This window comes from Mauremys mutica, chromosome 5 (assembly GCF_020497125.1).
Source record: "Mauremys mutica isolate MM-2020 ecotype Southern chromosome 5, ASM2049712v1, whole genome shotgun sequence".
NCBI lineage: Eukaryota > Metazoa > Chordata > Testudines > Geoemydidae > Mauremys > Mauremys mutica.
Window position 1 is genome coordinate 125,690,089 of NC_059076.1, and position 27,383 is coordinate 125,717,471.

The 27,383-nt window shown below is 43.3% G+C and overlaps 1 protein-coding gene across 6 annotated transcripts in view; it reads right to left on the reverse strand.

Annotated features, from left to right (window-relative positions):
- Positions 1-1,409: 1,409 nt before the first annotated feature.
- The window catches only part of FGFR3 (fibroblast growth factor receptor 3), a 74,060-nt gene continuing 48,086 nt past the window's right edge, over positions 1,410-27,383 (reverse strand). The window contains exons 6-18 of one of the 6 annotated variants that reach the window (XM_045018277.1): positions 25,208-25,331; positions 24,583-24,773; positions 18,206-18,350; positions 15,327-15,508; positions 14,210-14,355; positions 13,986-14,107; positions 12,497-12,607; positions 11,281-11,471; positions 9,862-9,984; positions 8,589-8,659; positions 6,990-7,127; positions 4,847-4,952; positions 1,410-4,539 (exon numbers count right to left, since the gene is read on the reverse strand). In XM_045018277.1, coding sequence (XP_044874212.1) covers positions 4,375-4,539; positions 4,847-4,952; positions 6,990-7,127; positions 8,589-8,659; positions 9,862-9,984; positions 11,281-11,471; positions 12,497-12,607; positions 13,986-14,107; positions 14,210-14,355; positions 15,327-15,508; positions 18,206-18,350; positions 24,583-24,773; positions 25,208-25,331 — 1,815 coding nt within the window. In that variant the 3' untranslated portion in view covers positions 1,410-4,374. Of the gene's footprint in view, positions 4,540-4,846; positions 4,953-6,989; positions 7,128-8,588; positions 8,660-9,861; positions 9,985-11,280; positions 11,472-12,496; positions 12,608-13,985; positions 14,108-14,209; positions 14,359-15,320; positions 15,509-18,205; positions 18,351-19,461; positions 19,613-24,582; positions 24,774-25,207; positions 25,332-27,383 lie in introns of all 6 variants that reach the window. The other 5 variants (XM_045018278.1, XM_045018276.1, XM_045018275.1 and 2 more) reach the window with 5 other exon arrangements.

Consider the following 27,383-nt stretch of genomic DNA (forward strand, 5'->3'; position numbering starts at 1 on the left):
TGGACAGCTCTATAGCGTCTCCCACCGACACAGCTATTGCTGCTTGTTGTGGGTGGATTAATTATGCCAGCGAGAGAGAGCTTTCTCCCATCAGCTTAGAGCGGCTACACGGTACAGCTGTGCTGCTGTGAGGTGTGTAACGTAGACATAGCCCAAGGCACTGCTCCATGTCATCAAAATCTGCTCCCAAAGCATGAAAAATAAGCCACTCTGCTATCAATACGCATCACAGAATGCCAAAGTGTGTGTTCCCGGAAATGCAATGGAAAAGCTAAAAACCCAGAAATCACTTTTTACCTTGTGTTTGCAGCTAAGGTCTGTAATGTTCATCACCAGTTCTGCAGAGACTTACAGATGGGATGAACTTGACATGGTGTGGCCTTGTGTTCACTGGCTGGGCTTCCCCCCTGCCCGCGGCATTTCCACTGACCGGCTAAAGTGCTAAAATTATAGCTGCCTGGTCAACGCTAGGAATGTAACATATGTTAAAAATACACCTTCTCCCTAGCATACACAAGACCTGTAAATGAAGTTAAATACGGATGCAAGGCTTTGGAGGCCTAGCGTGCCGTAGGTCTGGTTAGCTGCACAGCTGAAACCTAGGTGGCCTAGAGCTGTGGTATTACAGTTAAAGTCCAGCCCACGCTTCTCATACATAGGTGGGCTGCTTTAAATCTCACCAGGGGCAATGCAAAAACCTAATGTAGCAGGGCCTGATCCTGCAAGGTACTGAGGCCTTGATCTTTAAAGGCACCTTAACGCCCACTGAAATCAGTGGCAATTAGGCATCGAATACCTTTGAAGACCTAGATCTGATTGCCCTCACCTCTCACTCAATGGGAGCTGAAGCCACACCAACCCTGCAGTCCACATTAAAGCCAACCGCCATTATCATCAATGGAATTTTTGCTTGGGTAAGGAAAACAGGGTTGGGCCCATGACAACAATGACAAATCCAAATATTCTCCACTGACCAGACTGATATTTTCACTCACAATGAAGAGCATCTTACACCACTGTGGCCTCACTGACCCAGTGGAGTAAATATTACTCATCTAGGGGAAATCCTGGCCCTACTGATGTTAATGGCAAAACTCTTGTTGACCCAACAGATGAACTGCCTTCCCACACGCCCTCCCCCATTGTGGATGAAGTTACATTGCTGTAAAGGTGCTTATACCAGTACAGGAAGGGGAACAAACATTTTAGTAGTATAGGGTACCTGTATGCCATTATAGCTGCATGTAGACCAGGGCTTGTAGTGGAATAACGGATATTGGTAAAAATTGCTCCCCTAACCACAATAGTTGTATCTGCACAAAATCTGGGTAGAGACTGGGCCTATAAATGATTATCACAATGCAGCACCATACAATATCTCTTTACCATGACAATCAGTAAAGACACACTTGAAAACAGAGGATTTATTGTTGAACAAGCCCATTAAAACTGGAAAAACAAATACAACAACTCATTTATTTGTATTTTTGGGTAAAAACGTTTTTTTCATGTTAACAAAAGCAGAATAGGTTTATTTAGTGTTCATTTCACACCTTTGACAGTTGCAGCTGTCAGGAAAAGAAATACAGTATTAAAATAAATTGAATAAAGTTGCTCACCAACAAAAATTTTTTTTCACACTATGCAAATCTGTGGATTGTAACATCAACAGTATAAAATGTAACAAAATCGGAATTTTAATTTTTTTTTTTTAAAAGCTTTAGAAGATAAACAGTCCAGGCTATAAAACTATATAAGCATTGTATAAGAAATGTTAAAGTCAACAAGTCTACAGATACATCTTGTAAAAACCTCAATAAATTATATATATATTTATAATATCTAATAACATTTGAAATCATGCACAAATTTGTACATTTTCATGGGAAACCTAATGCTTTAGGTACTTGGAATGTACAATTAGCAGACATTTGTAAGAAAATACCAAAATTTCTTTTTAATTAAAAAAAAATCTATAGAAATCTACTCTCTCAAGAACTGCCACTGACTCAACCTCAAACTATAAATTATTACTTTTATGAGAAGAGCCTTGTGTTGCTAAAAAAATAATACTAATGTGAGATGCTGTCAGCCTGTTATTCTGAATCACTGATGTGTTGTATGCACAGGGGAAAAAAATAAATCAAAACAACCATGTAATGATGATATTTGCCTCTGTGTGTTAGTAAAAGAATTAAAATCTTCTCATAAAAATACCTCCCCATGCCTTCCTGGTCCATACTAAAGTTCCCCTGTTTACTTAGTGTGCTTTGGCACAGAGGCACATAAACAGCATACAAATTTAAGTCCAGCAAATTAGGCATTATTGGCATTTTTAGCATGTGCTAGACTTAAAAGTGATATACAATCATTGTACTTCCCCTATAAAGAATGCGGCTCCTCTTACTGTTTTGCCAGTGTGTTATTTCTTAAATCCAAAAATGCAATGATACCGGCAAGGAGAAAAAAAAATAAATAATGTGCATCATTCAAAATCAACTTTTAGCTTTGCTGCATACTTGTTTTTAAGATTATCCACAAAGAATACCTTCATTCAAAAATAGAAAAATAAACACCCACACCCCCTTAATGCACAGTGGTTAAACTGATGGAAGAATTCTTGGCCTTAGTTTTTCAAATATGTAAAAATCATCTCTCTGTTATTTGTTTGGATTTAACCACTGATGATGTATTGCAAAATAAACTTACCTTTGCTCACTGCAATCCAGGATAAACTAATTTTTTTTAAAATGAATATATTTATAACATTAAATGTAATTTGTTAAAGGACTGTACATCTATACATTCTCTCAATATTTCCCGTAAACACAAAAGAAAAACTTGATTAATATATTTTTCTCCATATTTAATAAGTTAAAGAACTTAAACGCAGTAAATTTTAAAGTTTACAGTAATGCTATGCTATTTCAACCAATGAACAGATATGTTAATGTCTATAAATAAATTTACAAATATACATGTTAAGATACAATTTTTAAAACAAAACTGTGAAGATATAAAAACAAAATCTTTTGCCCAGATCAGTATATCCTAGATTGCAATGCTCTTATTTTGAGAGATTTCCCTCTCAGTACTGCTTTATGTTGCATTAGTATTATACATTCTTTTATATATATATATATATACAGTATATATTTATAGATATGTACACAATTATCTGGAATAAACCTTTTTGATATAAGTTAAAGGCTCTTGCCTACAGGTACCCGTAATTTCTCTCTCCAAGTCACTGCGTATGGATGGAGACAACTCGCTAGCTTTAAAGGGGAGAAGTACCGAAACAGCTGCGTCTCTTGGGCTTTTAAAGGCAAAAACCAAAAACTCAAATCTCCATCTCAAGAGCATGAGCTTTACATTCTTAGAACCTGATCCTGCAGCATCCAGCACACTGGCAAAATACTGCATTCACATGAAGCCCCCCTGAAGAAAATGGGGCTCTGGATGGACAGTCTACCCATGCAAGATCAGAGACTAATTTGGCTTGTGATTTAATTATTTAGCAATTCCCTGGAGACATGTGGTACCTTTATACCCACCACTTCGACGCTTTCCTCCCTATGAACAGGTTACAATGACCTTCATGCATCTGCCCTTCCGTTTGGAATGTTCGGACTCTTCTCTATACACCAGTCACCCACAGCGCTAGTGCAGGAGTGGGTTATGATCTATTACAGTCAAACCGCTGTTTGTCACCAAACCATTAACTCCTTTGAGATTTTGACTATGTCAAAAAAAAAAAAGAAGGGAATCTTTTTTTGGGGGGGGAAGAAAAAAAAATTCTAAGTAGCTGGGTAATGATCAAGCGACTATAAAAAAACCCAACCAACAAAAATACAGCTATTTATATAAATATATTAATCCCTGCAGGCAATGGGGCTTTTCAGCTTCACAAAAAGGTTCATGTACAGATTGCATAAGCAAAGAATTTCTACATTCTTTACACTTCTTCTCCCCAGAAAACGATAGTTTTTTTTTTCCTCTACTTTGTATTGCAGGCACAGAATGGCAACTTTGACACTCGGTAATACATTACCGGAGGTCCAGAGGTCAGCACCCCTAGATTTAACCTTTTTTTTTTTTTTTTGAAAATATATATATATATAAAATAATCATCTTGGCAAGAGATTAGGTCCTTCAGGCCAAACAGTGCTTTTTGACTTCTTATACAGCAAAATGGGGGAAAAAAAAATAACCCCAAACCCCCACAACCCTTCTACGGCTCAACAACAAAAAAACTTCTTGAATTACCAAGCAGTTTCATTCAAAGATCCTTCACTACGGTTTGTCCTTGGCGTCCTCCAAGCCTACATTCGTGAGTTTTTTTTCCATGGTCCGTCTGTGTTTTTGGAGTCATCATGTCCTGATGACACCATTGCACTGCTGGTGTTTGGGAAGACATGGCTCATCTGGCAGAAGGTCGTGGGCGAACACGGAATCGTCTCCCGAAGAGCAGGTGCTTTGTGTCTCCTGGCAGGCAGGGGAATACTGCTCGAATGGCACGGAGAGGTCAAGATACTCCTGCAAGGAGAAAAGTCACATAGTTACATGGTCAAGGGTGGGGGAGAAAAGATAGCTAATGATGCTGCAATGCTTTTCAGTTACCACAAACATTAGGATTAGATCTGGGAATGCCAGCGCTGGGTTTTGAACACCCCCGAAGCATGAGGGTTTTGGGATCTGGGATTTTGGCTTAGCCCGTTATAAAGGTAGGGGCCAGGTCTGAATTTCAAAACCACCACCAAAGCTCAAGAGAGATCAACTGCAGGGTTCTGGTTCAGGCCCATCTCTGCTCAGGGCTGATCTTTAGCCAGAGAGAAACACTTACATCAGTTGATGTTACAGTAAGGACCCTATCCAGGTCTTCCACTAGCTGCTTAAAGGTTGGCCGTTGTGATGGGACTGCATGCCAGCACTCCCTCATGATCATGTACCTGAGGAGAACAAAGAGCGAGACCTGTGATCCCGATGGGGGAAGAGACACGCACGTGTGCAGATATACATGTCCCAGCACAGCCAGGCTTTGGCCCATGCAACCATTGAGGCAGAGCCAGCCCCTGCTCCCTTGCATTGCCCTAACCAAAGTGAGACATGCAGCTCCTTCTGTGCCTGAACCCACTGCCCAGCCCCGACATGGCCACCAGTCAGTGCACTGCTGCAGGGCATCACACAACCCAGCTGGTATGCTTGCAGCAGGAGTAAAGTAAAGAAAGGAGGATCCCCTAGCGAAACCCCTCTAGCAGGGTGCCTTAGGAACTCGCAGTGCTGGAGCCCAAGAGGGACAGGTATGGAAACTGGGTGTGGAGAGTGAGGGAAAGCCCAGGTTACAGAGTACCGAGAAAGGCAGCAGCTTTATTACTGTAGCTGTCTATCACACGGTCCTTGGCAATGGCATCGGGAACATCAGCCTAAGGCTGCCAACGGCATGGAGCAATATGTAGCCCCAGCATTCATGGTCTTGGCAGCAGGACCGGAGGCCCCAAAGGGAAAATGAGGAGGAGGAAATTCACACTTCGATTTCTTTGACATGCCCGCACACCCCTTTAAGGTAACGTGGCCAGCCTGCAAATCACAAAGCTGGCCATAAATGATCACATTTAAAGAGGAAGCCATTGGATTATCCAAACAGAAAACCCTAATGTCCCAGGCGGAAATCTGCTTTGCCTGGTAAACAATGACAAGGCCTGGCTCTTGCCCTGTCACTTTGTTGGGAGCAAGAGGACACTCATCATGCCCTGTTGGTCTTGAGTGCCCTCCCTTGAGCAGTAACCAACGATGTTTACAGGAGAGGGCATCTGCCCACAGAGATGCAGCACGTATGAAACAAGAGCACATACCAATTTCATACAGATTGGGCTGCTTTTCAATCCAACATACAGCAGGAAAAGCTTTGCCTACAGCAGGTTTGTCCACAGCGTGGAGTAGGCAAAGTCAACTGGACCAGGGAAGAGTTAAAAGACAACAGCAGGGAATGGCGAGACAACAGGCTTAAAATGGAGCATTGCTAGCACGACGCTCCCTGAATAGCGATTTGCCCTGCCTCGGTCCCAGCGTACGGACTGGAGTTAGACACGGGCAATTAAATGTTACTGAATTCACATTCATTTAGGGCGTTACTGAAGCTGAAACAACAAGGAAGGAAACTACACGTAACAATGCCATTTTCTGAGGCTCAGAACCGGCCTCCTAGCAATGGTCTCAGGGCCAGAGAACGTGTTTCTCATCTGCACAGTGACCAACGTGCCAGGACTGGGCAGAAGAGCTTATGTCCCTATTACTACCCGTCACTGTCATTTGGGTGGGCCAAGCCCTCTCCTGATTTACACCTCACTTAACTCTACCAAAAGACAGAATTTGGCCCCTTTGTGTGTTGAACAGAAAGAGGCTCTGAAGAGTCCTCTCTCTCTACGTTTCTTATTACAGGGGTCCCATGACACAGAAACCCTTGTTTCTGGTATAGTGCCGCAATCAGACAAATACATCAGGCAGGAAAAGCTGTATTCAAAGGGTACGTCACCACAGGCGGTGCTAGCCCATTGGGGGCTCTACGCAGGACTATCCTCCCTCCCCACCCACCCACAACACATACTGCTCAGGGCCCTAAGCAATTGCTTAGTCTGCTTATGCCTGAACCTCACTAGGCAAATCCATAGACCGGAGCTGGGCACAGGGTTGACATGAATCAACCAAGCATAGCAAGCGTAGCTGCATATTTTGTCTGTCAGTGACATGATGAGTCTAAATGCACCAGGCTTGGTAAGTCTATCTGGAGCCAGCCGGACAATTGCACAGCAGGACCAGCTAAATAGTAGCAAGTGGGGGTCAGACAAAGGAACGGGCTGTGATATTTATACACACACACTGGAAAGGGGACTGGAGAAACTGAATTAAGAAGGAAAATAAACTCATGAGTCAGTCAAGGTTTCTAGAAATGAAGCCGTAAGGATACTCCCTCCCATGCGCTCACTTACAGGTCATGAGTGCAGTTTGCTGGCTTGTCCATCCGATGGCCTTCTTTTAAGAGTTTGAAGAGTTCCTCAACTGGAATTCCCGGATATGGAGACCCACCCAACGTAAAGATCTCCCATAGCAGCACTCCAAAAGACCAGCTGGGAACCAAAGAAAGATGTTTAAAATCAATGAGGTTTTTTTAGTTTGTTTGTTTTTTTGCTTTATTTCGGTGCAGCCATGCATAGCTAACGCAGCCATCAATAGCATGACTAATTGCCTAGGCCATTTTTACTAGTTACTTGGAGATCTCTGCTGATCCAACTCAATAGCAAAGAAATCCCAGGCACCATGTCTGAAACTGAAATGAGCATTTAATCAGATAGGTGACAGGCCATTTATTACCCCTGGCTCTTTGTTAGGTCTTCCACCAGCTCCACTGAATGGAACAAATCAAATTATTCACGCACAGCTTCACTGAATCGCAGGCTAGAAACCACAGGCCACTGTGCAAGCTGATATCAAAACTTGCTTGTTACAACCCTTATTTTGCTGGCCGGACTGGAAGAAACACCCCCTACAAAAATCTGCAGAGGTCTAATGTTACATGTCCTAGCACTGCAGCTGCGCTACATTTAAAAGTCCTTTTTTTCAAAATATCTTTTGCCTCCTTCATTTTCTTTTTTTAAAACAGAGATTATCTGTCTCTCCATCTCTCTCTCTCTCTCTCTAATTTAGGTAAACTGATGCATCCATTGCAGCATTACCTACGTGCTGAAACTGTGATTTCAGATCACCAAAGCTACAGCATGTGAAATTTACAGAAAGAGAGAATACAAAATTTGTCTGAAGCTCAACAGAGAAACAGCTGTATTTGGCAGTCCCACAGATTTTCTGCTAAACTGGCACAAGGAGCCCACTATTAAAAAATAAAATAGCGCTCATGCTTAGCTGGGCAATTTCAGCTTTCATATAAATTAAAGTGCATAGTCCTGAGTTCAGCCGTGACCCGCAATAGTTTAACAGCCTGTTCTGCTCTGCATTCCAGTTATGCCGTTTTTTTACAGCATGCAGCCATTAAAGCTAGCTAGGTTAAAGTAAACATGGTTTTGTACAATAAATTAGTTGACCCCAAAATAGCAAAATTAATCAGATAATGTATGTAATGAATTATTGTCTGACCAGCTCCAGTAACTCTGAACAAGTCAGGTAGGGCCTGAACCTCCTACTGTAGCTAAGTGTGATGGTCCAGATCTAAGTCAATGGTAATTCTGCTTGAGCAAAGACTGCGATTCAGTCTGTTCATCTACAAACTGAGTATGAAACACTTGCTTATGTTTATAGAGGTTCTAGGAGGCTTAGCTCAAGAGCTTGGAGATCTTTGGATGAAATCTGCTATCTGAGGGCAGAGCAATGTCGCATGTACAGAACTGTATTTCAGAGTCAATTACAAAGCTTATTGTCGAGTGGAGAGCTTTGTTTTTTGCGATCAGTCTTCACCAGCACTGGGCCCAGAGTTCAGAGTCTCATTTGTGCTTAGCAGAGCATTTGTCTTTATGATCCTCCGGTATTTTGTTTTGCTTTTATTTTATTATTTTTTTTTAAATGTGGGTAATGCTTACACATCGCTCTGGTGAGTGTAGACCCGGTCAAACAATGCCTCTGGAGCCATCCATTTCACAGGCAGCCGACCCTGTAATTAGGAAGACAAAGGGAATGTTCCATCAGCATATTCACTCAGCCACAACGGCACCATCTGAATCTTCTATTCTAATCCAGTTTGAAACGTTTTCATTAGCAACCACATCTGCTTCCCTGATCACTGTGCAGGCAGTAGCGGCCACATGTAAACAGATTATAACATTTGATCCCCGGTCTTCACTGACTATCTGTGTTATAAACACCCTCCCTCTTGCATGCTGCATTTCACTGCCAAGACAGGTTTAATATATCGAGGCATCTAAATCTCTGCATGAAAAACAGCATCCATCGTGTACAAAGCCCGCTGTGGGGCTGTTCCTTTTTAAAACAGAGTGGGACTGACGCACACGGGCCTTGCTGGCTTGAAGAGACTATTTCACTCAATGCAAAAATGCTGCTTAGGCTGAACTATAGAGGGAAATGCACAGAGTGAATCCACCCAATGGCTTCACTATGATCCCGCTGAAATCAAATGGGGTGTTTTTGTCATTTCAGCAGGACTGTCCCTCTCACCCTGCCAGGGGAATGCAACGTGTGACACAGACCTGAAACAAAGGTCACATGAAAATGATTCCCAAGGAAACTTAAAATGCTGCAGGATTCATTCCTGTAGTGTAAATAACTCCTTCTAGAGCCTCAGCCTTAGGATTCTTTGTATTTGATGCAAATACTTTTCAGCTGTAAGAGCGAGGGATGTGTGTAAAATGCAAGTAACTCTAGCACTAGAACTAGTTATGTCCCTTGAAGTGAGGGGTACTGGAAAGCTCTGAATATGAGCAGTGCAGGGTCAATATAACCACAGCTGCAGTGAATAGGAACAACCAAGGTGGCTTTTCTTCTTCAGTATAAAGTGAGTTTCACTTTGTCAAAGCTCACGATGCGTAGATGCCAACCTTGATGTCACAGATCCCATCACTACTAGAAATAACTGCGTAGGAAAATGCCATGAAGGCACCAATCCTGAAACTGACAGTGCACGGATGGACTGCTGTGTCTGGGCAGCACTATGCTGATCTCGACAGGACTCCTTGTGGGTGCCGGGGGCCTGCCTGTCTGCTACCAACTGCTGGATCAGGGCCAAACTGTTTTTCTCAATGCAGTAATTTGTTTAAAAAGAAGGTGTGGACCAAGGGCATGTGCTACTGACTCCTCCACCGCTGGGACCTCCCAGGCACTTGGCAGCTCCATACTCACATTGGTTGTTTTCTTGTAATAGTCGATGTTGTGAACATCTCTGGCTAGGCCAAAATCGGCTATTTTCATCACATTGTCTTCAGTGACTAACACGTTCCTGGCTGCCAAGTCTCGATGAATGCACTGCGAAAGGTGAGCATAGAGATAAATATGGGCTCGTTAAGCGGCTTACGATTCGTGGTTTATGAAGTGCCGTTTCATTTACTCAAAAGCCAATAAAGCTGCACCATTTAATTCTTCGCCCTTTAGGTCATCGCTGCCACATGCAGACTCAGACAAACTGCTTCTTAGCAACATCTACCATACACACTCGCCTCCAGTGGCAAGACAGCAGTGCTTCTTCATCTGCTCTCTCAGGACGGGACACTTGGACTGGCGACCGGCCCCTTCTCCTCCATGGGAGATCGGCCAGATCCCAGGGCTATACACCAAGCTGCCAACATCAGGGAAGAGAGTGTGGGCTAATGGCTTACTTACAGTAAGGCAATGGGAATCAAGACACTAAGATTTGATTCCCTGCTCTACGACTGACTCACTGTGTATAATCTAATGTCCCAGTTTCCCCACCTGTAAAATGGGCCTGATTGTCCAATTGTTTACATCAGTGTAAATCAGGAGTAACTCCAGTGAAGCAAGTGTGATAATAGTGTCAGCTCCAATGTTTGTAACGTGCTTTCGGAGCCCCTGGATAGCTCTACGTAAGTGTCAGGTCTTGTTATGAATGGGCCAAACCCTTCACTGGGCCAACTCCAAGGGAATCTACATTCACCTGGTAACTAAGCAGAGATACTGCCCTTCTAACAAATGAATGTTTGTCATAGGCCGGGTCTCCACCTCGGCCTTGATGCTCTGCACTTTCAGCATTACTGAAAAGGGGCCACGGAGGCTCCTGATTCTATTGTTTGAGATGAGATTATCTCTCAAAGTGACTTTCAATTTTGCCGTCATGCTGACACCACCAAGATTCAGTGTGCAGCTCAGCAAAGCTCTAAATCTGACCGGGGCCGCTCTTGTATAGTGACTGAGATTGACTTTCAGATGTCCGATCCTCAGTCAATTACCTCTGCATTTAGATGTTTCTGTTGTGTGACCTTTGTATTTGCTCACTGAAAACACACGACTGAGATCTGCCTTTCATACGCGCTCTGCAGTGTCCATGTATTGCCACACTGTTCACACGCTTACTGGTGGATTGTTGATTACAGCAAAAGAGCACCCAGCTAAGTTGCTCATAAACGGATGTGATCATACACCAATGGACTTCTAGTTCTCTTTGCAAGTAGCAATGCATTTCTTACTGAAAAAAATAACTCCTGTACTTATAGGCTCTTAAAGGCAGAACCCAGTCATTTATTTGCCTGCAATGCACTTTGCACATCTGTGGCACGACACATATGTTTATGAAGTCTCTCAACTCACTTTCCGAGATGCCAAATATTCCATGCCACGGGCCACCTGGTAGGCACACGAGACTAAATCTTTAAATGTTAACTGCTCTTCTGGCAGCTTGCAGGTGTCGAATGAATAGTCCATGCCGGGTGGCCGACGAGCCCTGAGATATTCCCGCAAGTTCCCTTTTGATGCATATTCTACCAGAACATAAAGTGGGCCTGCCAACAAAAAACAGTCACAATCTGGCTGTTATATCATAATTACAAGGCGCCTTGCAAACAGAGTGAGCATCACTAGCCTCATTTTACTGAAAGGGAATGAGGTGGTGAGGTGACGTTACGCAAGTCACATGACAAGTCAGCAGCAAATGTGGCATTAAAGAGGAAGAATGGGCCAGTGGTTAGAACACTAGTCTAGGACACTCAAATTCAAGCCCCTGCTCTGCCACAAAGTTCCTGTGTGACCCTGGGCAAGTCACGTTGTCTGTGTGCCTCAGTTCCCCATCTGTGAACTTCCCTACTGCAGTCAGGTTCCGTAGCCAAGTGGCCTCTGACAAACATCTCTTCAGAGCCGTTCACAAACATTAACTCACCCGCCTAACTGCCCTGTGGGTGAGCATTATCCTTTCTGTTTGATGGCTGGGAAGGCTTGACATAGAAGATATTATGTGACTTGCCTAAACCCACAGAGTTGGGACTCAAAGCCAATACTCTAATCACGAGTGTTGCCCAGCATATTTTGGGCATTCAGTGAGTAAATACTAATAAATGACAGTCAATCCACCCATCTCTCTGCTTCCAGCTCCATTTTTCCCCCCAAAAGGAGAAGGACAATAAGGGAAACAAATAAAATAAAAACCAGTATCAGTAACAAGTAGAGACTTTCCTAACACCATATATTTGCTCCAGTATCTAAAAGCCACCCAACTTCACATTGAGCAAAGCAGAGTTAGTTATGTCTGTGCACACAATTAATCTTGTGGCCAATTCAGATGCATGAGGAAAGGGTAAAATCCTCCTGGCCTCTAAATAGCCTGAATAAGCGGCTCCAGGAGCACAATATTACATTAGAGGGGGAAAATCCCTATGCTTGCTGTGCCAGGAATCTGCAGTAGAGGTACGGAAAAGCAACTGTGTGTACATAAGGCTGCGCTAGTACGATGTGCACCACAGAGCAGGATGGGACTGTTTACCACTGAAATCATGAAGTACGATGGTAGCATATGGCTTTCTCTGAAACATACCATCCTGCGTGCAGGCGCCTAGGAGGTTAATGATATTTTTGTGTTTCCCAATCATCTTCATCATTTCCATTTCGGACACCAGGTCAGAAAGATCCTTGTCAGTAGCGTCATCTGGAGAAGACAGGGGGGAGAAAACAGAAAGAAACTGTTAGGAGGGGAATAGGCATTTCTTGCAGTCTAGAAAGTAAAAGCATAACTAGAGTGCATTACTACTATACAACAGGTTATACACTCAGTGAATGGTGGCTGGCCATCTGACCATTTCTGAGAGCGGGTCAGGAAATGATATTTTCATCCTGTGGGCAATGTTAATATTTGCTTTTGTCCCAAATCGGGGTGAAAACTTTTTTGTTGCCAAACAAAAAGTTTCTGAAAAATTTTGATACGGAAATAAAACATTGTGTGTTTGTTTTGATGTTTAGAAACTGAAAAAAAAAATTGGGTTGTCGATTTCAGTTTTAGGATTTTGGGGGCTTCACCTCCACTCTACCCCACCTTTTTACATACGTACAAACAAACTTTCCCCCATTTTTTCGTACTGGTAAAGAATCAGGGGCGGGTAAAAGATGTGATAAAAAAAGGTATGGTAAAGTGGGGTAAAAGCCTCCAGAATAAATTGGAAAATCAATTTTTTTTCAGTTTTCAAAATTAACCCAAAACACAAACCATCAAAATGTTTCAATTTGGCAATGTTGAAACTTTCACCATCAAAAAGTTTCATCAAAATTGGCTGATGAGGTTTTGTCAAACCCCACTTTCTCATGGAAAAATTTTTCATTTGAAAAAAAAGTTCAGCTGGTGTTAGTATTAATATTGTGCAGAACTTCAGCACTTCTTGCTTTGGCTTAGCCATGCCACTCGCCTCCAGGTGTTTTCCACAGCAAGGGAGGGAAAGCTAGTCAAGTTACTGCAGATTCTGTGCTTTAGGCAGGGAAAACAAGAGAATCTGGAGGAGCCCAACCAGCCTCATTGTTTTGCCTCTTCTTAAACTGTTGAGACGTGATCTCAGGGAGCTTGGCCAGGGTTCAGTAGATCTTCATATCAAATTGAAGTGCTTATATGACCCTCATCACCCAAGTAGATGAACCCTTTACAATCCTGAATGGATTTTATACTCAATACCCCTGTGAGATAGGGAAGCATGATCCCTATTTTAAAGGCAGGGTGCTCCGATAGTGACTTGTCCAATGCCATACAGGAAATTTATGGCTGGACTAGGAACTGAACCCAGGTCTCCTGTGGCCAAGTCCAGTGCTGTATCCACTTAGCCATCCTTAAGATAACATGCATCACTTCCTGTGACCCACCCTAACTAGAATCTGTGGAAACAAGCATCAGCTATGGAAGCCAAAGGGAGAATTTGGCCTTAGGTTTGCTCTGCTTATGCAGTCGTATTTTTAAGATAAAAAACAACCCCCAAACCAAGATAAATGCCAAGGGCCTAACACCTCCACCTCCTGCCATTCCTTCATGGTGCTGTTCTCTGTACCTTTTAACATCTTGACAGCTACAGTGATGGCCTTGTTTGGTTTGTCCTTATCGATCCCAATCGCTTCTGCCATCACCACTTGACCAAAACAGCCTTCACCCAGAGGTTTCCCCAGAGTCAGGCTGAAGCGACAGACACAAACAGATGAATTAATGTGACCATGCTGACAAGTGGAATGAAGACAGAAGAATGACACGTATATTCAGCTTGTGGGTTTGACTGACCGAGATCTCGTTAATTCCCACTTGGGATCAGCAGGCAGTTCGAGCTCCGAGACGTTCGCCAGCATTGGCCCATCGCTGGATGAGAGGCGGGTGATTCTGACCAGCGGGGTATTGGAATTCATGGAAGAGTTCGACTCCAATGACACCTGCTTGAATAGAGCAAATAAAATGTTATTGCCAACTGCCTCTGTGTCAGATACATGCAGAGGTGCTTGAAAAAGAACCAGCCAAGAAAATTAGTTTGAACTAATCTTTTGTTTATTGAAGACTTACAATAAATTGTAACCTGGAAATTAAAAAGATCAGTCTCATATTACGGGAGTGTATCTATCTAGGCATGCAGAGCCAGATCCTCAGCCAGTGTAAACCAGAGCGGCTTCATTGAAGCCAGTATTCTATTGATTTACACCAGCTACATCAGTTTATACCAGCTAAAGTTCTGGCCATAGAGTCAGTCCCGTAAAAGCCAATAGGTGGTTTACAGCCAGAGAGGCTGAATCAGCAGGGTTTGCAGTCCTTTTTAATTCCTACGTTTACTGCTCTGCAGTGCCCGTCACTGATGCATGACTGGATGGGATTTTTATGGTACAGTGTCCCACCATTGTCCCTTGCAGAAAGGCCCAATCCTGGACCCACAGACATCAGTGGAAGTTTTGCTAGCGACTTCAGTGGGGACAGGTCCAAGAATACACTTCTTCTCCCACTCCTCCTCTTCATGCTGGCTAGGGATGCAGGGCGGTAGACTAGTCTCTGGGAGGTCCATTTTCCCTGGGGTGTTGTTACGTGTGGCCAGCAGGGCTGGTTTAAGGGTCTGTTTTACTAGTTCTAGGTGAACACAGGTCTCTGTGGAATTGCTGGCCTCTGACAAACAATTGTAAACTAAAAAGAGAGTTACCTGCCACACACTACATTTTCACTGAAAAAAATAAAGTAAATGAATAAGTGAAACAAACTGAGACACAGGGCCTGACCTTTATTCAGGCAAAGGCCCCGCTGACATTAATGGGATTTTTGCCTGAGTAAAAAACACAGGGTCAGGTTCCTAACATAGAAGGGAAATGTAAAGGTAGGCTGGGGCTATAGCGGGGATAGGAATCTTGTATCTACTTTCTGTTACCTGTCTCTTGAGAGGAAATTTGGAGACTTTCTGTACAGTGGGGGTGTTCATGGCTTTTTTGTTGGGCATTTTCATCCTACAGATAATCACGATGACAACCACCAGGATGAAGAGCACGAAGCCAGTCCCATAGCTGAGGATGCCAGCATAAACAGAGCCAGAATCATCCACCTCCACTAGCTCTGTAGAGTAACAAGAGACAGAAGTGAGGCGCGAGGACAGGCGACGGCAGCCAACATGTACACATGCAGCGCGAGAAATTCAGATAGGGCCTGAGCGAAAGCTCACTGTCACCAATGGGAATCTTCCCATTGACTTCAGTGGGAGTTGGATCAGGCCTAGGTTGGACACATCTTTGTATATGTGTAACCCCATTGGACTTGACCCAGGAGCCCTCCCAAACCCAGAACTCTGAATGCCTACACTGGGTGTTTTGCTTTTGCAAACAATGCAGGATTGGGCCCTTCCTCTATTTCACTCATCAGTTTTGACCCCAGTGCTGGCAACAGATGCGCACCAGACAAGGGATTAACATGGCAACTCAAGCTAAGATTTCAGTTTATCCCACCTGAATCATGCCTGTCTCCAAAGTATGGGGAGGTTAAAAACGTGATACTTGGGTGAAGATAAATAGGAAACTTGGCTTAATTATATATTCTAATTCATAATGTAAATATTTTGTTTGGACAACTAAAAGAAGGACAGATTATCCCAATTATTTTAGCAAAAATCCCACCCCAGGATTCCAGAAGGTCAGAACTTCCCATAGGCCCACTGAACAGTCACAAGCCCAATCATTTTGATGGCTATAACATAATTAGCATTATGCACTCAGAGCTCAATCCTGCAACTCCTACTCAAGCAAAGCACAAATCAAGAATGATTCCCCACCTGCTCCATTCAGTCCAGCACTTCTGAATTTACAAGGGGTCAAAGCAAAACCAATAACATACTAACAGAAAGAGGATGCCCAATGGCTCTTTAATCAGCAGTGGAACTCCTTATAGTGAAATCACTCTGTTCCCTTTCACAGTCACTTCACTCTGGGCTAAATGTGGAGCTGGGCAAGTTGGATGCACGTGACTTTAAAGCAGGCATTGGCACAGTAGTGAAGAAAACTCATGGGGAACTCTACTCATTTATGGGCAAAGGGGATATGGAACCACTCAAGCTCCACCCTAATGCCTAGTTATTTCAATGTGAGGCTTTCCACTGACTTTATTAGACTTTGGACTGTGTCCGTGAAGGAACGTAGCAATGCAAAAGATGGGGGTTCCACTCACAAACAGGTCATGGCTTGTACATGCACGTACACACTGTGCAGGAAGCTACATGGCTGTGAGCCAGCTTACCAGATGAGCAGAGAACCTTTGTGCAGAGCTCTGCTAACCCCCGGTGAAGTCAGAAGCAGTTGAGGGACCTCGCAGGATCAGGGCCGGGAGTATGGATGCCGTGGAATACTGTTGGGCTGGTTCTGCTGCGTTAGATCACAGCACCAAGGTTCACAGCTCCAAAGTTTCTGATCAGGGCCTTTTCTCCCTCTGCTGAAAGTGGAAGGGTCACCGCAGATGGACTACAATCTGCAGCTCCCTGATGGTTGGTGCAGTCTGGACCCCCCATTCTAGTTTGCTATACCTGGAGCTTCCTTGCATCTGAGTTCACTATAAAGTTCCACTTTTTTTTTTTAAATATGTTACGAGTTCATACATTTTAAACCCAATGCAACGATTTGATGATACGATCTAGGCAGATTCTTATAATAATGTAAACCTCCGAACTTAAACCAACAGAAATGTTTTTTAATCAAGTGGATGGCAGAAGCGGAAACAGAATCAGACACCAGCCATTTTAGAGAGAAGAACCGGCAGATCCCACTTGTCTTTGAGGAGACACTCTGACCCCTAACAAAGGCAATTAATATGAAAAAAAATCACCAATTCAGTTAACATCAGGGTTTAGAAATGCCAAAGTTTCTGGTTCAGAAAAATGTTCTGGAGCACGTCTCTTTGCAAGGGCTATCAACAGTGGTGGTGGTAGGGAGGATCAAAACGTGTTTTATAACCAGGGAATTTGAGAGAATATAATTTATTTTTTGCCTATTCAATGGACTATTAAAAATGAATATTACATAAGAAAAGGCTGAATTTGGGTCTGCTTCTGCAATTGTTCTGGGACAGAACCCCCATCAGCTTCAGGGGGAATGCTGCTTGAGTAAGGACTGCACCTCCCCACGCGGTCCAGCCCGCACATGAGTTCATGCATTTTAACACAAGGCCAGCTTTCAGGATGTGGGACAGTGCAGTCTCTCTCTCTTATCAGCAGTGCAGATCTCTCTATTGCATGTTCTGAACTTGTCCTATGTCAATGTAACTCTTGCACAAGAAATGAGGACAAGATGGGGTCATCTCAGCCTCCATTTTCAGAGCGTACACAGCTGCACTGCATTGCCGTCAGTTGGTGCTCAGAGTATTAGTACCTCTGAAAATCAGCCCAGCAGTGCCTGGGTTCTGTACCACAGCAAGTGACTCTTGCTGTGACCTTCCATGTATAGATGAGCAGGTAGAGAAATTATCTTAAAATAGGAATAATACTACATGCCTAAATCAAAGGGATCTTGAGATGTTCAGATCATTATCTCTGAAGTGCTTTGTGAGCCCCAGATGACACATGAAGCACGTCAGTGTTTACCATGCAACTGCAGTATGCATTAGAGATCTGCACAGCAAACTGAAGGAGAGAGTTCTTTCTGCAGAGAAGTCGACTAAAGATCAAAACTCACTGCTCCATGTAACGTGGAGTTTGCGGAAACTTGGCATTTCTAAATTCAACACTGAAGCATCACCAAGAGGAAAGAAAGGGGACAGTGCAGAAGGAAATACCTGGTAGAACCGTCAGCCAAGCAGAATGATGTGAAAACCCAATAGAATTCCCAGCGAGACAAGTATATTCCCCTGCATCCTCAAAAGTAACATTTCGCAAGTACAGTATTTCTAGCTCCTTATCCGTTGTGTTAACACCTGCCGTCTACAGGGGAAAAAAAATACACATATAGAAAGAGGAAAAACAGAGGATAAGCCACATTCCCAGCAAGTTTGAGGACACCACACGGATTTACAGGCAAATTTCAAAAGCAGATGAAGATTTTTTTGTTTGTTTGTTTTCAGTGGCCCGTCTTCCACATTTATTCATTCCCGTTTGCAACCTGTAGTAAAAGCAAAAGGTTCCCTTCACCAGGCTCTTACTCTGTCCCACTAATGAAGCATGCAAGCAAAAGCATCAAAAGGAAAAATTGCCCCCACAATAGGACTGACTGTTGGTTAGCAGGGTGAGTGTGGGAACAAAACCAGAGCTTGTAAGAAGAAGAGAAAGAAGAGATGTAGAGAGTAAAGGGTAAAGTGCTGACTAGATAAATGGTGACTTAATACAGAAATATGTTAATCAGGAGGGGCATTATTTTTAATATCAATTTCAACACCAAAAGCTTATCTATTAATAATACAGCTCTTGATGCTATAATGTAATTCTGGATCATCATTAGAAAGCGTTCTTTAGGAAACATTCCTACATTATCAGGGAGATAGACTGGCTGACTTGCCTCTCACTTTATAATTAGTTGAAAATTTTCAAGACATAGGCAAAATTCTTCTGGAGTGTAAACCAACAGAGTTAAACCAGAGACTGACTGGACTCGGCTATTCTCTACTTATGCGTTTGTCTGCATGATCTAATACCGATGTTAATTGTGAATAACTATCGGGAAGGAAAAAAGTCTGTTTACTGACTATACTAATATGGGCAAAATCTTCAAGTGAATTTGATTTCTTAGAGCTTCGAACATCAAAGATCATTAGCATGCAATCCTGTTATCAGCACTCAGTTGTTAGGAAGAGAAAGGAATACGAGCAGAAAAGGCTGATAGCAAAATTTGACAGTCATTTTATTGTGGGAATTTTTCCATTGCAATTGATGTATTTAATTCTTTCAAAATAATTAGCAAGGAAATAAGGTAAAGCCATTCAGCATCAGTTGACAGGGTTTAATACAAAATGAATAGTCATTTTAATCACTAGCTTCTTAAAATGTTAAAGCTCATTCTTGCAGTTGCTAGGGCCTTGGGACAGAGTCTATAGTTTACCTGGTTTTGGTTTGCGAATGTGGAGCCAAAATGGTTTTTCGGCTATGCCTACGAAATTGTTGGCTCTACACAGATATTCTCCTTCATCTTGTTCTGTCACATTGAACAGATTTAGGTTAGCATCGGCTTCAGCGTTTTTACTGATCCAAGACTGCAGGAACAGACAGAAACCTGAACTTCAGTAAACCAAACAATACCTCCAACGAAGCTATGTTAGCTTAGGACTGATTGAGCATGACCGTTTTATACTTTAATTTCTGCTCAGCTTACTCACACGAGGAGAGCTACTGAAGACTTGAGTGAGCAAGGTGACCTGGATCTGGCCCACTAACACTGCACAAGTTCGCTCCTCTCCTTTTACTGGTGCTTCTCCAATTAAAAGGCATACAGAGTCTCTCTTTTAAAAAGATAATTACCCTGTTCTGCATCTAACGGCAGCCAGAAAGCCAAAGATTCTATGGTTTCTTAATAACGCTGTAGACAGAAGCAGCAGGAAAAGGTCTTACATGGAGATTTGTGTTTGCAACCGAACTCAGCAAATACTGTTTCAATTATCAGGATTCCAAAATAGAATTTGGAGACAAAATATAAGCAGTGGCAGTCTGAAGCCTACTGCTGACTTTGCCTTTCAGAAATTAGCTGTAACTTTTTCCACTGCACATAGGAGACTCTTCTTTACTAAATAAAGTGGTGCATATAAATCAGTCCAACTTCAGACCATTAAACAGGATTTTATTTCTCGTCTTCCAAACTGCTGCAATGGCACATACGTTTGTTTCTAAACAGTTGTTTTTCTTTTGTCTGAAACTGTGCAACCCTGTTGGACGGCCTCAATACATGCCTGAAAGCCTAGAAAAATACTCCTTTCAAGTCTGGGAGATAAAACGAAGCGATAGCACTTTGTTATTCCCCTGCCTGGCGCAATCTCCAGCCACAATATTAGGGTCTGATTCTGCAGATCTGACTTGCGAAAAGGACTGCAGGATCAGCTCCATAATTAGGAACTTAAATTCATCCCAGATGAGCCTAGGGTTCAAATTCTGATATGAACGTTACAGTTTCAGCCCCAATCTCACTGCTGATATTCACACTTTGCAAAAAGTTTGTTTGAACCCATCTTTAAATCGACTAGTGAGAAAGTTGCCTTGCTGCTGCTTCATTATTTATAATTAAACTCTCTGTGTATTGATGGAGCGGGTACAGTTTATCCTGGGCTAACACCATCCCTTGTTGGAGACTGGAATGAGGCGTTTTCAATCCCCCTGACTGGCACATGGAGAACATTCCTCCGTGCATCCTGTTAATTCCTCCTGTGTTCTACAGAATTCTTTTTGTTCGCAGATTAGGCCCAGCTTTGTGGTAACTGATCCAGATGGCAGTTTGGTTTTGTCAAGCAATTTCAGAATGGATTAAAGTGTAGCATTAAATTTAATGATCAGGAGAGATTGTGCTCCCCCAGATCCACATGCAGAGGGAAATCTTGACATGCAGCTTTTCCTTCCCTCCTGCACGAAAGGGGCCTCACGCTGCTTCCAGCATGCAATCCAACCCATATTCTGGACTCCACAGAAGCCCCTCTGCTGGACTAGGGACTTGCCCGGGGTCAGGAGACTGGGCAGCCTCATGGAAGTGCATCACGTCCCTCCAACCCTGTGGAGATTGCACTGGAGGGACTTAAAGCCAGGAATCCATTTTAAGGCAACCATGGCCATGGGAGATCTTGGTAGCATGACTCCAGCACAGCTGCACTGCTAGGGACTGAGATCGGAGCCACTATCTCCGCCCCCAGGGGCAGAACAAACCCTGCTCTATAATAATGTGGGGAAAGCTCCAAAGGGGAGGGGCAATTCAGCTCCAACACATTAGCACTTTACCTTATCTTTAGCATTTTAAAAATAATAAACCATACAACGGTGAGAATGACAAAACCAAACCCAGGCCCAGTATCTGAGCACAAGGATGCGTCCTGAAATGGAAACGCTCTGAGCCCCGATGCCATAAACCAGCGTTAACATACCCAGACGCAGTGACAATTAATCAGAAGTAGCAAGGATAAGTGTGCTGTTTCCATTAAATAATAAAATCAAACCTCTGTTTCCAAATGCCTGCCTATGCTCACACCTTTAACAAGGCATAGCTCACTCTGTCCAAAGAGGAGAAGGCATTTGGCAGTTCTAATAACGTAGCACCTCTGTTGCTCAGTGTTTAATTTTTAAACACTATTTACATGTATAATTCTTTGCCACAGCAGAGTAGGACCCTGGGTTTGTGACACAATCTGCTGTTTGCACAACTCTGTGAACTTCCAGAGGTAGCAGCACTTTATTCTGTAAGGACCACACGAGACTATACTGAGTGGCAAGTAACACAGCACTTGGTACTTTGCTGTGAAATCAATGGGAAATTAATATATGCATATTTTAAGCAAATCTTTATGCACAGCCAGAAAAACAAAAAGTTTTATCAACTTGTGATGCCAAATAATGAAGAACAGTCTCCAACCATTTCTTCCAGTGTGTTAGTTCAATCTGGGTAATGATTTCCAGGGTCTCTGGCTTCCATTATCATTTAACTGGCTGAGTTATAGTACGGTACGTACAGTCTGACCATTCTTTAACTTCACATGTAGAAAAAAAGTGTGCCTTGAAACTGACAATATGCTGGATCTACTATGTAAAAGGGACATCGTCGGGTTGACAATCAAAGGCCAAATTATGTTCACAGATACAATTGCTAATCTGGAGTAACTCCATTGAGCCCTATGAATTTTAAATGGACTTACATAAAGCACCTCAGCAAACTGCAAAGAGTTTTAAAAGTAAACACTTTTCATGGTTTACACTGTTTTCTTTCTGCATTTGCCCAGGAAAACGGACCAGTCAGTTTTAGTTTTGTTTGCTGTCGCTGGGCCATATTCTCTCCCAACACTGGAAGGCTCCATTCAAGAAAACACTTAAGCACATGCTCAAGTTCATGCCTATGCAGCAGAGCACTTCGCACATGCTTAGCTTTAGGCTACAATGGGACTTCAGTGCTTTGCCAACTAGAGGATGCTTTCCTGAATCTGGGCTTGGATGAGGAGTAACTGCTTTAATGTCCTTGGTATGAGCAGTGAGAAGAGAATCAGGCTCATGGTCACGTCCTTGTTCTCAGGCACCAGCACCATGTTGTGCTACTTAGGGTGCACACCCTGTTAAAAGTAGGGGTATATGTGTACATGCACACTTATGTAAATATGGGGGGGTTTCCATCCATTTTAGGCCAAATTTCACCTGACAGCATCTCATTCATTACGACACAGTCCCCACAAGTGTCATGACTCTCACAACCATTTGCTTGCCCAGGGTATTTATCTAGGCTAGTGAACATAATCAGATATGCTCTGCCAGTTTCAGTTTGGGCTCAAACAGTGGCAGAGCTGTTTCAGGACACTTTTCTATCCTGCTTCCAGAAAAAAAATGGGGGGACATTCCTTTAAATGACACACTTGTGATATTTTACTGTCAAAAGGGACTTTTACAGCTAAATGTTCTGGCTTTGTGTGCCACTTAAAGATATCTAAAAGATATCCCATCTGCCCAGAATACTCTCATTATCATTCCCCTATAAACACTGGAACAATTATATAAGGGAAACTTGGAACGCATAGATGATGTGATTTAAACAATGCTTTCCTCCCTAGGACCTGTGGTGTTGAACTGCTGATGCTGCTGGTGGGGGGGCTCTGTTGTGTTTTAGAATTCCATTTTCGACTTTGTTTATGAATATCTAAATAAAGTTTACTTCTCACCACGAATGAGAACACCTAATCTTTGGACTGAACTCTCAGCGTGAGTGCTGTATAGCTACAGGAAGAGACTTATTTTTTGAGAGGAATAAGGGGAAGGAAAAACATTCCCTCTAATTTGTATCTTTCCCGGTTCTAAACAATAAGGGCAAAATTTTCAGATGCACTCAAGAAACTAAGCAGCCTAAGATCATGTTCACAAGTGACAAAGGAGTTTCAGAGCACAAATCCCATTGAGTTTTATTGAAAGTTGGGTTCCTTTCGGCCTGTAAGTCACTTTTGAAAATGCTATCCTTGATGGCATTTATTTGACCCCTCATCTACACACTTGTGGGTGGTTTAACAAATTGTCAAATAATGATGTCACCTGCACAGGGCTGCATTCACTCCAGTCCACAGCTCTGAGCTCTCTGTATGTCTCCTCTTCCCCACAGCACCAGCTATAAATTTCACCAATGAAACACTAGCACAGTAGTTGGTAATCATTGCAACTCTGACTGCGATAGGGCAGATGACTGTACATGTCCTGACAGTCTGAGGCAATACTTAGCTGTAATTAATCTAACATGACACTAGAGATCATTGTTGCCTCTCATCAATTAGGTACCAAAGCCTCATCTAGCTGCAAAAACATGATCCTAAAAAGGCAGAAAATGGAGTTCCTAACAGAGCAAGGCTTCGAACACAACTGCTTTTTACTTTTCTCTCTCTCTTTTTTTTTTTTTGAAATGCACAGATTTAATTAAAAGTGAAACTGTCAAGGTATAAATCACGGGCCAAACTTTGGTTTTTGCACAGAGGTCACTAAAGACTGGATTTGGCATCACATTTTTAAACACAAAAGAAAGATTCCTTACCTATATTTGTAATACAGCAAATGAACAGAGCTGAGCATAAAAACCATCTCATCTACTTCGCCCATTATGGGTGAAATCTTGTCCCCACTGAAGTCAATGGCAAAATCCCCACTGACTTCAATGGAGTCAGGCTCTTACTCTATGGATGTACATTTTCAGACGGCCTCGTTCATTTTATGCCTTCAAACTTTGAGAGTGGTTGTTTTGAACAGGCACCTCTATCCCTTGGCTAACAGAGGAGTCTGCACATTCACTGCCATGGAAGTACAGAGCACACCCCTCTGGGTCAACATGAAGATCTATAACTTTCTAGCAATACTGAATTAGCACTGGACAAAGCCGGGATCCAGGAAGGTAACATTTCTGGGAATCCTTGTAATATCTAAGCAGTTCAGATGGCATCTCTGAGATACTGAGACCACCAAAGAGGAGGCGTTCATCCTCCCTGGTATGCAAAAGCAAACGGTGTCTACCAACCTTGAGCACTGTGACATACGGAGTCCCGTTGGATCCATATTTACTGCCGTTGACTTCCACGTGTTTCAGCCACTGGATGTGAGGCTGGGCATCACTGTACACCTTGCAGTGGAATTCGACATCACTCCCTACCACAACAGTCTGGTTGGCAGGCAGTCCTGCCTGGAGGATAGGCCGGTGAGGTGACCTTTCTGAAATGAAAAAGGGGAACCCGTTTTTAACCTCTCTCCCCACTGAACATGCCTGTCTGTAGCTTTCAGCGCCACTGCCAATGTCTGCCCAGGAGCTTGTACTAGGGCTCATGAAAGGCACTGGATGAGCAAGTGCAAAGAACACAGCTCTTTGCTCTCCCACAGAACGGGTACACCTGGGAAACTGCAGCCACTGCCCCAATCAACTGCCCTCAGTCCTGAACAGGAAGAACCACCTCCAGCATAGCACATCCACTCCTTGAACGCTCGCTGAGAGTGAGGGCCAGCTGGGTTTGTGGTTATGGACCTGTGTCATTCACTTCAGGGGACGGGGTATATGATTAAGCCGAAAATCATCACTGCACATAAACCATCAAGCAGCCTCTTGATGACGACGGCGTATCAGAAGTTAAGGGGAAGTAGAGAAATCTTACCTAACACATCTAGCTGGTAAGTGTGCCTAATGCTGCCATATTTGTTCTCTACAACGCACGTGTAGTTCCCTCGGTCTGACGGAACCACGCTCTCCATCACTAGGCTCCACTGCTGATGCCGTAACTAGAGAGAGGAAAAACAAACCCCAGCCATCCATAAGGCATCACCAGATAACATTTTGTTGGACCATTATAATCAGTGAAGTAGTGGCAAAACACAATGGGCCTCATTCTTGTTTATTCCCAGGCCTCTTTCACCCCCACTCTGCCAGTGTGGTGGGGCTGCAGCACGTCTGTAAATATAAGTTCTGACCACTTTAAGGACAATTTACGCTGCTTGCCTGGTGTAAAGTGGTCCTTATGTGAGAATCAAGCCCAGAGAATCAACAGTGCAGGGGGCTGTATAACAGGCTCCGATCCTGCCTGGGGCTGTAGGTGCTCACATAATATAAATAATGGGCCGTAAGCCCATTGGGGCATGGACCATCTTTTTGTTCTATGTTTGTACAGCACCTAGCACTATGAAGGCTGGGTCTACAACTAGAGCTCATTGGTGCTAAGGTCACACAAATAATTGCTAGCTGCACTTCTCTGTTGTGCCTTTCATCAGAGAGCTTGGAAGTGCTTCAAGGACATTAAATAAGACAGCATCACATACTCCAGTCAACTGAGGGCCAGAGAGGTTAAATGGACTCCCATCAGCTTAAAGAACCACACCTTTGGGGGTTTTTGGGAGATCTTTAACCTACTTGTGTTACCAGTAACACCCACCCACCGATCAGTATAACTGAAAGAGACCAAGGAGAAAAAAAAAATTCTATATTTTACAGTTTGTTTACTCTGGGTATTAGGCAGCACTTTATGTACAGTTAGCCTCACTATTTCCTTTATATCGTTATCTGGTTCCCTTTCTCATTGGATACGTCTTCTGCTGGGTAACAGGTGAGAGGCACGATTAAAAACCATAGGAAAACCATGAGTGTAATGCACAAAACTGTCAGGGTGACCCTGGCTCGAGTGTCGTACATGAAACTCCGTGTCTTTTTTTTTTTTTTTAACTGATTGGATTTCAGACCAATGGGGTCCACTTTAAGTGACTTGGCCAAGGCCGCAGGGGCCCATCAGTTACAGAGTTGAAAATGAATGCTGATGTCCTTGCACTAGCCAACTCTCAGTTAAGTGAGATCACATATGTGGGAAGCACAGAAAATCTCAAACCGATGTAGAAAGCAATTGTGAGCAGTCAAGACTCAAAGTGGTTCATGCACACACACACACACACACACACACTTCCTCGGTATGCATAAACCCCGTGAGCAGAGTCAGTTAACCTGCCCAAGCCTCTGGACATTAAATTAGACGCCATCTGCCCCCAAACAGCTGTCAACAGTATTTTATTAATGCGTTTTGGAGCGGATTCTTGGTACATAGAATCACCTGGCATCAGTGATGCCAGTTCTGCACACTACAGAAGACTACGGGCTGATGCAGAAAATTAGTGTGTGATCAATTGTCGGCACTTTTAGCTACTGCAGGTGAATTCAAGCGGGGCTGCTGTAATCATCTTTCACTAGTTGTTATCTGGATCCTCACGCCTTGTTTTAAAGGGATCAGAGCACAACTGCAGTGTCAAAAGCAGTGTTACTGCACTAGGCATTGGGTGTAAGGGCTATGAAGCAAACATGGCTCGGTTTTAATGGAGGAAGTCACACTCTTGCCATAAAGCTATACTTTCCCCCAACCTTTTGTATCTCAGCATCTGCACAAGTAACAGTGTTGACTGGCCCGTTTTCCTAACCTTGTTTCTAAGTGTTGACAACAAAGCATGTCACTGCATTTAAATGTATACGTAATAGAAAGGCGGAAAGGTTTTGGTTGCTGAGGATTATGGGTCCAATTCTGCACCCTGATATCCAATGCACTCGTGCATCTGAGGGCTAAATCCAGACCAAAATTTCACCATGATTAGAGCACCTCTTTACTGACACATCTCTTTAATGATACTCCTCCTGGAGATTCCACTGGGCATTCTGTCATGTAATTTACAGGTGAAACTGGACCAGACTTGATGCCTGAACTGGGGGGGGGGGGGCGGCGTCTCGATCTAAACCTCCATAGTGGCTTGTATCATAGCCTTGCATCTGCACACCCCTTTTTATCCTTCTCTCCTAGGCAT